The sequence below is a fragment of the Sapajus apella genome, unplaced genomic scaffold (assembly GCF_009761245.1).
Source record: "Sapajus apella isolate SASKATOON/1434 unplaced genomic scaffold, GSC_monkey_1.0 scaffold19, whole genome shotgun sequence".
NCBI lineage: Eukaryota > Metazoa > Chordata > Mammalia > Primates > Cebidae > Sapajus > Sapajus apella.
This window is the reverse complement of record NW_022436959.1, coordinates 4,774,608-4,784,735: the sequence shown is the minus strand read 5'-3', so window position 1 is coordinate 4,784,735 and position 10,128 is coordinate 4,774,608. Positions and strand designations below refer to the sequence as shown.

At 47.7% G+C, this 10,128-nt stretch overlaps 1 protein-coding gene across 1 annotated transcript in view; it reads left to right on the top strand.

The window, feature by feature from the left end:
- Positions 1 to 270: 270 nt before the first annotated feature.
- The window catches only part of FKBP9 (FKBP prolyl isomerase 9), a 47,288-nt gene continuing 37,430 nt past the window's right edge, over positions 271 to 10,128 (top strand). The window contains exon 1 of the mRNA XM_032286837.1: positions 271 to 697. Within this exon, the coding sequence (XP_032142728.1) occupies positions 471 to 697 (227 nt within the window). The 5' untranslated portion in view covers positions 271 to 470. The remainder of the gene's footprint in view (positions 698 to 10,128) is intronic.

Genomic DNA, 10,128 nt, shown 5'->3' with positions numbered 1-10,128 from the left:
TCTCACGACCGCAAACCCGGAGTCTTCAGGGACTGGAGGGGACCAGCGAGCGGGTGGGCCTGGGCAGTCCGCGCTTTTCTCTTCCGAGTTTGGGCCAAAAGCTTGTACAGAGATCACAGTGTCTAGCTCGGGGACACACCCTCCCTAGGCCCAGACTGGATTATGCAGTTATGGGTCCCTCCCTGGATTAAGTGTCCCCCCTGGAGTTGCCAGCTCCTCGCCAAGCTGCGCGCACTATCGCAAGGCCGGGCTGGGCAGGGCGCAGAAGGCCCGCCCTCTGCGCGCGGCCAGGCCGGGCTCCTCCCCTCAAGCGGTGGCCGGGGGGCGGGCGACAGGGGAGAGGGGGTGGTGGCTGCTGCTCAGGGAGGGCCGGGAGACCGTTCCACGTTTGCACACGCCGCTGCACGCCCAGGCCGACCCGCGCCGCCCGAGATCCGCGCTGCACCCGCGCCGCTTTCCTCGCCGCCCGCATGGCGTTCCGGGCCCGGGGCTGGAGGCCACCGCCGCCGCCGCTGCTCCTGCTGCTGCTCTGGGTGACCGGGCAGGCAGCGCCCGTGGCGGGCCTGGGCTCCGATGCGGAGCTACAGATCGAGCGGCGCTTCGTGCCCGACGAGTGTCCGCGCACAGTGCGCAGCGGCGACTTCGTGCGCTACCACTACGTGGGGACGTTCCCCGACGGCCAGAAGTTCGACTCCAGGTACCGCGCCCTTGTCGCCCGGCGTGGCCTCCGCGGATGCAGCTCTCGCTGTCCCGCGTCCCTCTCTCCAGAGAGGCCTTTCCCTCCGGCCGGACCTCCCCTAGCTCCGCCCCGTGCATCCGCGCTCCTCCCTTCCTCCGCTGCCCGGATCCTCCCGGACCCCAGACCCTCCGCGGCGGGTGAGCCTCCCGGCTCTCACGTGCTCTAGGCCGCCCGCCCGGGACTGGACCCTTGGAGGACCTTGGGCAGCTGAGTTGGGGCAGACCATGCTCCTCCCTTTCCTCCCAGCGCGTGGACACACGCACAATCAGTGTAAAGTAATCAGTATAAGTGGGGGCCACGTTGCACAACTAGATTCCCAAGAGTGGACGTTCGTGGCTGCCTGTCTTCTCCCTTTTTTGTTCCTTCCCTCCGTTCCCTTGGGAATCTAGTCAGATGGTGCTTCTCGCCCAGAACAATGATGATGCAGAAGAGGCTAGCAGCCGCACACATACATTGAGCTGGCACAATGTGTAGGTGTAGTTCTAAGTGCTTTCCATATTGTAGTGAACTCATTTAATTGTACAGCAGTCTTGTGAGGTAGATACTATCACTACCCTCATTTTATCAGTAAGGTAACAAGCAACGGAGGCTAAGAAACGTATTTAAACAATGGAGTCAGATTGTTTAGCCCAAGTCCAGAGTCTGTGCGCGCAACTACCACTGCCCTCCCTTCCGGCCATACAAAAACCTCTCTTGGGGCCGGACGTAGTGGCTCACGCTTGTAGTCTCAGCACTTTGGGAGGCCGAGGTGGGAGGATCGCTTGCGCCCAGGAGTTTAAGGCTGCAGTGAGCTATGATCGTGCCACTGCACTCCATCCAGCCTGGGCTACAGAGAAAGATCCCCATCTCAACAAAACAAAACAAAACCCTCCTCATGGGCAGGAGGTGGTCCAGGGCACCCACTCTGCTTTGCACCGGGCCTGGGACTCCTTCACTCAGTTCTGCCTCAGGATCACAGCACCACTCCCCAGTTTCCTTCCAGTTTAGGTTCAGGGTTAATAGGCCTCTCCTCCTCCAGCACAAGGCTACTCCTCCCCAGGGCTTTTGTTATAAACCCTGGTCTGTGCCAGTACTTGTGAATCACCAGACTAGGCAGAGAGAGATATTTGCTGAGCCCCTGTTATGTGCCCCAAGGCCTAGAGTCATTATGAATGTTTTGTAGACTCTTGCTTTTTTTTTTTTTTTTTTTAATTCCAGATAATGAATATACAAAAGCTGTTTAGTATAGTATGTGGCACTAGCAAGTGCTTAGAAATGGTCATTCTTACTACTTTTTTAGTTGCTTTTTTTTTTTTCTAAAGAACAGATTTATTGAGATATAATTCACATATCATACAATTTGCCCATTTGGTTTGTATAATTCGGTGTTTTTTAGTATATTCACAGAGTTGTGCAAACGTCACAACTAGCAAATTCCAGAACAATTTCATCAATCCAAAAAAAGAAACACTGGACACATTATCAGTCACTTCCCAACCCCGATAGCCTACCCTCCAGTCCCTTTCAACCACTAATCCACTTTATCTCTCTAGGGATTTGCCTATCCTGGGCATTTCGTATAAATGGAATCATATAATCTGAGGTGCTTTATATAATCTGGCTTCTTTCATGGTTCATCTACATTGCAGGACGTATCAGTATTTCATTTCTTTTTATGGCTGTATATGTAATATTCCATTGTGTCCACCCATCAGTTGATGGGCCTTTAAATTGCTTACACATTTTAGCTATAATGAATGATATTATGAACCTTCATGTGCAAGGCTTTGTGTGGATATCTCTTTCCCCTTTTTTTGTATATATACCTAGGAGTTGGAATTGCTGTGTCCTATGGCAATTATGTTATACACGTTTTGAAGAATAGCCAAACTGTTTGAAATGGCTGCACCATTTTACATTCCCACCAGCAGTGTATGAGGGTTCTTAGTTCTCCGTGGTCTCATCAACACTTGTACTTGTCTGTCTTTTTTTTTTTCGAGACGGAATTTCACTCTTGTTGCTCAGGCTGGAGTGCAATGGCACAATGTCCACTCACTACAACCTCCGCCTCCCAGGTGCAAGCAATTCTTCTGCTTCAGCCTCCCAAATAGCTGGGATTACAGGCATCTGCTACCACACCTGGCTAATTTTTGTATTTTTAGTAGAGACTGGGTTTCACCATGTTAGTCAGGCTGGTCTTGAACCCCTGACCTCAGGTGATCTGCCTGCCTCAGCCTCTCAAAGTGCTGGGATTATAGGCATGAGCCACTGTGCCTGGCCTGTCTTTGATTACAGCCATTTAGTGGTTGAAAAATGGTATCTCATTGTGGTTTTGATCTACATTTTCCTAATGGCTAATGATGCTAAGCATCATGTGTTTATTGACCATTTGTGTGTCTTCTTTCATGTGCTTCTTCATAGGGAAGAATTTCTTGCTTGAGTTGATAGTAATTAATTCCCAGTAGAACAAGTTGTCCTACTTTCTAGAACATTTCTAGGGCTGGCAGCCACTGTGAGGCAGTGTAGGGCAGTTAGTTGAAAGATCACAGAGGAGCTACCATCCATTCATCAAACATTTATGCGGTGTCTATCCCTCAAGACAGAGACTAGTCCTAGTCTAGCATGTCCCTTCCGCAACCCTACCACACATACCCTAGGCTATTACAACATAGTGTGATAAGTACAGTAAGATAGTAGCGCACACTCTGTCTCTACACATAGTTCTTACCATGTGCCTTCACTTATGTTAATTCATTTAATCTTAGAAGAATTCATTTAAGTTCACAAGACAGTGAGGTAGGTACCTCATTACAAATGAAGAAACTGAGGCTTGGAAAGTTCAAATGACTTGCCCAAGGAACCTAATTACTAAGTGGTTGAGTAGAGATTTGAACCCAGTAGTTCATGGCCATAATCTATGGTCTGTAGGCCACCCGCTCATATGATGGAAGAGAGGTAAGTAGCTATGAAAGCACAGAAAAGACTTAACTATATGTTTGTGTGTCTATGTCAGGGGGAGGTTAGGATGGAATCCTGGTATGGCAGGGTTAAGACCCAAGGATGATTGAAATTCACCAGGAGGGGAGCTCAGGGTTGTGCCTGCAGATCCTTAAGGTCCAGTCTTGTCTTTTGATAAATATTATTATGTACCTACCACATGCCTTTTTGGGTATACAGAGTTGTAGATACTCGAGCACAGTAGTGTTTAAACTGCATATATTTCTGAATCATGTGGAGAGCTTGTTACACAATTTCTGATTCAGTAGCTCTGGGATAAGGGCCTAAGAATTTACTTTTCTGACAAGTTCCCAGCTGATGCTACTGGTCTGAGGACCACACCTTGAGAACCATTGCTCTAAAACAGAACTCCTGGAATGCGATATCAATTTATTGAAATAAGTAAAACAGGGGTCCCTAACCCCTGGCCATGGACCTGTTTTGATCTACGGCCTGTTGGGAACTGAGCTGCACAGCAGGAGGTGAGCAGCAGGTGTGCAAGCAAAGCTTCATCTATATTTGCAGCCGCTCCCCATTGCTCACATCACCACCTGAGCTCGGCCCAGTGTCAGATCAGCAGGGGAATTAGATTTTCATAGGTGCATGAACCCTATTGTGAACTGCACATGTGAGGGATCTAGGTTGTACACTCCTTATGACAATCTAATGCCTGATGATCTGTCACTCTCCACCACCAGGTGGAACTATCTAGTTGGAGGACAACAAGCTCAGGGCTCCCACTAATTCTATGTTACGGTGAGTTGTATGCTTATTTCATTATATATTACAGTGTAATAATAATAGAAATAAAGTGCTCAATAAATGTAATATACTTGAATAATCCAGAAACCATCCCTTGACCCTGGTCATAGAAAAATTGAATTCCTTCCATGAAACCGGTCCTTGGTGCCAAAAAGTTTGGGGACCACTGCTCTAAAAGAATCGTAGAATCATTAACAGTGGACATTTGCATATTCGTTTTACATATGCATTAATTCATTCATTTATTCTTTTTTTTTTTTTTTTTTTTTTTGAGACAGAGTCTCGCTCTGTTGTCCAGGCTAGAATGAGGTGATACAATCTCACCTCACTGCAGCCTCTGCCTCCTGGGTCCAAGCAATTCCTATGCCTCAGCCTCCTGAGTAGCTGGGATTACAGGCGTATGCCACCACACCTGGCTAATTTTTGTATTTTTAGTACAGATGGGGTTTCGCCATGTTGGCCAGACTGGAATTCATTTATTCATCCAACAAATATTTACTGAGTACCTACTCTTCCAGGTGCTAAAACAGAAATATCTGCCCTCAGGGAGCTTACATGCTAGTGAAAAGACAGATGTACTGTTAAGTTATACGGTCAAGTAGAAGTTGGTGAGGTCTATGGAGAAAAAACAGTGGGAATGAGTGGTGGGAGGATGGGGTGACAGGCCTAGAAAGGTGAGAGGACAGTGGCCACCCAGCTAATATTACTGACCTCCAGATTCTGGACTGGTGCTCTCATGCCTCACACAAAGCAGCCAGCATGTGGGGAGTGCCTTGTGAGTAGTATGCATAGATACCTCTACCAGTTCCAGGGAGGGAAGGATTTCTTCTGCTGAAGCCATAGGGAAGGCTTTCAGGAGGAGTTGGGCCATGAGCATGAGTGGGATTTCATTCCTTGAAGCGGGAAGTGTGTTTAAGAGAGTGGATAGGGTGGACCAGAGACAGGGCCCGAACAGTGAATGCTCAAGGAGCAGTGAGAGGCCCCAATATTTGGGTCAGGAGGCAGGGGACCCAGCAGAGGAAGGGGGTGGAAGAACCAGTCCATGGGAGGCCCCGGTGGCTGGGCTGGGTGTTGTGGATTTTGGTGTTTTTTTCTTCATTCTATAGATTCAAGTTGCCCTGAATATATGCTCCTGTTCAGAATCTTTTTTTTTTTTTTTTTTTTTTTTGAGATGGAGTCTCACTCTGTCGTCCAGGCTGGAGTGCAGTGGTGCAATCTCGGCTCAGTGCAACCTCCACTTCCTGGGTTCAAGTGATTCTCTTGCCTTAGCCTCCTGAGTAGCTGGTAGCTGGAATTACAGGAGTGTGCCACCGTGTTTAGCTAAGTTTTGTATTTTTAGTAGAGACAGGGTTTCACCGTGTTGGCCAGGCTAGTCTAGAACTCCGGACTTCAGGTGATCTGCGCGTGCCTTGGCCTCGGAAATTGCTGGGATTACAGGCGTAAGCCAATGCGCCCAGCCCAGAATCTTTTGAAGGGAAGGTTTTTGTTCAGAGGAGTAAGGGGATTGAGGTGCTCAGTGAATGGACGATAGTGTAAGTAGAAGTTCTAGAAATCAGCCTCATGGGGACTTCATTTTACATAGGGATTCATCCAGCTCCTAACATTCCAGGTACTGAGATACAGCAGAGGATGAAGCCGACAAAAATCCCCACCCTCTATTAAGGGTTGGGGAGAACACAAGTCCATACCTGCAGACTTAAGCAGAAAGGAGTGGGAATTTATTGGAAGGATCTTCAATTCCTTGTGAGGATCCAGAATCATGGACTGAGGTGGCTTTCTGCCTCTCCCCAAGGCGTTGCAGACGGGGCTTCATTGTCTCCCACAAGAAAGAGAGTGCTCCAGCAAGCTTTCCACACTGCACACATGGTCTCTGGGATCCAGCAGAAATGACGGCAAACTGGACTGGCTCACCTCCAGGTTTCCAGGATGTAATCTGATGGGTCCTGCTTGGGGCAGGTGTCCACTCTATTGGGCGTTAAGTCACATGGTCCTAAGTGGGGGCCCAGGCTGACCTCTTCAGCAGGGCTGATCCTCAGGGAGGAGCCAGTGGGCTGGGCAGCAGCCAGGATGGAGTCAGTGGTGGGGGGCCTGATGGGGACAGTGGCGTCAGAATGACTGGCCAGGTCAGGACATGCTCACTTAGGAGGTGTTTAGAGTGTGAATCCGCATTGCAGTGCTTTCTATGGAGAAGAGGAGTGCTGAAAGGGAAGCTGCTACTGTGTGTTGGCCCTGCGCATTTCTGCTAAGTTGGGGAAAGATCCTAGCCACTTCTCGCTGGGGTCTCCTGAGGCCATTGGCAGCCAGCCAAGCACCCCCAGTGAAGACTTATTAGCAGGGCTTTGAATTTTCAACTGTGGGTCATTGCGAGCAATTGCACATTCATATTAACAATTTAATTTGGCTACATGGTATTTTACTGGGCCAAGCCCTGTGAAAAATGGGAATCATCTATAGGGGTCTGACATTTTCATTTGTGCAGTTGCGAAAAAACAAAAATCCGTAACAGCAATGGATTTTGCTTTGCTTTGCTTTGCTTTGCATTTAATGGTGTTTTAATGGCCCAAAGCCCATCCAAGCCAACAGCTCATGTTTCAGGGTCTGATTCTCCTGGAGGAGCTATGAATGGAGGCGTTCTCTCTCATTTCTTCTCCTCTGCTCCCACTTGCTCCCTCTCTCCTCCTTCACCTTCTTTCACTTCCTCCTCCTCACATTTTCCCATCTGGGTAGTTCGCCAGTTCATTAACTGCTTTTCTTTTCTTCCTGGCATGTCTCATTAGCTACTGGTAGAGGTGGTGGTTTGAAGGAAATCATCTTGGGCAAAGAGTCTAGAAAGCTCAGAGTCCCCTTTGGGAGTGACTGTGTGGAGAGGTAGGTGGGAGGCAGAAAAACCAGACTCTGCCTCTGCAGTCAGATCCAGTCTCAGTGGTGGAACTCAGCCAGTGGAGGGGGTGTCTCAGCTGGGAACCTGGCAGCCAGTGGGGAGGTGAGTTTCAGTCCCATTCGTGAAGGGTGGTGGCAGGACCACAGTCCACACGTCAAGCATGTCCCCTTGTGAGTCAGCCATCCAAAGTGGCCCAAGTGAAACAGGACCAACTTTGAGGCCCCCAAAAGGTAGTTCCCATGCCCAGTGGGCTTGTTCTTCCTTACTTTGCTTCCTTTCTGTTATGGGTTCTCAAAATATGGCAGTCTTTTTTTTCTTCTTTCTTTTTGAGGCAGGATCTCTCTCTGTTGCTCAGGTGGAGTGCGGTGGTTCTCACTGCAACCTCTGCCTCCCAGGTGCAAACAATTCTCATGCCTCAGCCACCCGAGTAGTTAGGATTGTATTTTTGGTAGAGACAGGGTTTCACCATGTTGCCCAGGCTGGTCTCAAGCTCACGAGCTCAAGTGATTCACCCACCTCGGCCTCCGAAAGTGTTGGGATTACCACTTGAGCCACCACACCCAGTCTACCATTTGTCCTTTTAAAAGTTCATTGTTAGTGCAGATTTAAACCTATATTCAGAAGCCCCATTTTGCCTTAAGAACATAGCCATGGGGGGCTGGGCGTGGTGGCTCACACCTGTAATCTTAGCACTTTGGGAGGCTGAGGCAGGTGGATCACCTGAGGTCAGGATTCAAGACCAGCTTGGCCAACATGGTGAAAACCTGTCTTTACTAAAAATACAAAAATTAGCTGGGCATGGTGGCGTTTCTAGGGAGGCTGAGGCAGGAGACTTGCTTGAACCTGGGAGGCAGAGATTACAGTGGGACAAGGTTGTGCTACTGCACTCCAGCCTGGGTGACAGAGTGAGACTTTGTCTCAAAAAAAAAAAAAAAAGATAGCCATGGGCATAGTTATTTATCTCAAGTAATATGTCGCCAATATAATGTGAGCTGCTGTGTAGGCAGTTTAGTGAGTTGACTATGATGTCTCTTGTCTTAGTTGTTCTTGGGTTTTTTGAAGAGCATCATCAGAGGGTGTTACAGACACCTTTCCCATTCTCCCCCCACCGCCCGCCACCCTGGGCAGTGATGGAAGGAGACAAAAACAAGCTGGTGGAGAGGAAAGGAGGGCGTTGGATATGCTAGGTGGTTTCCATTTGCCTTTCTAGGTCCACTCTCTACCTGTTCCATTTGCTTTTGCTCTGGGAGGCTGACCTGTATGGACTACACGTGCACAGTATGGGTTGCATTAATGACCCCTTGTCTTCTGGCTTTGGTTGGATTCAACTGATGGGCATTGTGTTAGGTCATTCTTGCATCGCTGCAAAGAAATACCTGAGGCTGGGTAATTAATAAGAAAAGAGGATTAGGCCAGGCGCAATGGCTCAAGCCTGTAATCCTAGCATTTTGGGAGGCCAAGGAGGGTGGATCCCAAGGTCAGGGGTTCAAGACCAGCCTGACCAACATGGTGAAACCCTGTGCCTACTAAAAATACAAAAATTAGCTGGGCATGGTGGCACACCCCTGTAATCCCAGCTACTCAGGAGGCTGAGGCAGAAGAATCGATTGAACCCAGCAGGTGGAGGTTTCAATGAACTGAGATCGCGCCACTGCACTCTAGCCTGGAGGCAGAGCGAGACTCCAACTAAAAAAAAAAAAAGAAAGAAAGAAAAGAGGTTTAATTGGCTCACAGTTCTGCAGGCTGTACAGGAAGCATAGCATGCATGCTGTGCTGGCATCAGCTTCTGGTGAGGGCCTCAGGAGATTTATAGTCATGGTGGGAGGGAAAAGAGGAGCAGACATCTCACATGGCAAGAGCGGGAGTAAGAGAGGGAGGGTGGTAGGTGCCACACACTTTTAAACAAGCAGAAATCCAATTGATTTGGGAGTGTTGATTTTGTATTCTGCAAATTTGCCAGATTTGTTTATTAGTTGTTGTTTTTTTTCCCACAGAACCATCAAGTCCAATGTTTATTAGTTTTAGCAGCTTTTTTTTATGGACTCTTATAAGGTTTTCTATATATAAAATCATTTCATCTGTTAAAAGAGGTGTTTTTACTTCTTCCTTTCCAATTTCTGTGCCATATATTTCTTTTTCTTGCTTAATTGCTCTGGCTAGGAGTTCCAGGACCATGCTGAAAAGAAGTGTTGAAAGCAGGCATCTTTTCCTTATTCCCAATTACAGGGGAAAACCTTTCAGTTTTCACCAATGATTCTAATGTCAGCTGTGCACCCTTCATTATTAAACTTTCCTGGAACAGCCTCGTTTGGGAGTGTCATCTGTTTCCTGAAGGCCCCTGAAAGAGATGCCTGTAAAAGGTGTAAATAAGCAGGATACCAGGACAGGTTGTATAAATGCTTATTCCAGAGTGTGCAGAAATAATTTTCATGACCAGCTCTGGGCTTGATGCTGCCCGTGAGTTTGTGCCAATTGTGCTGATCAGAATAAATTTGTTCAAAACAACTTTATTTTTCCAGATGGTCAGAATTTTAAGCAGTAGATAAAAGTGGTCTTGCATTGTTAGCCTCTTGTATAAATGTATATATTATTAATGTACAAATATATACACTTTCTTTCGGAAAGGTTTTTTGATTTTTAGCACTTTGGTGCTTAATTGTTCACAGTGCTTAGGCAGCATCAAATGAAAAAGTTAATACCGTGAGGCAACAACTCTTTCTTTCTTCCTTTCCTTTCCTTTCCTTTCCTTTCCTTTCCTTTCCTTTCCTTT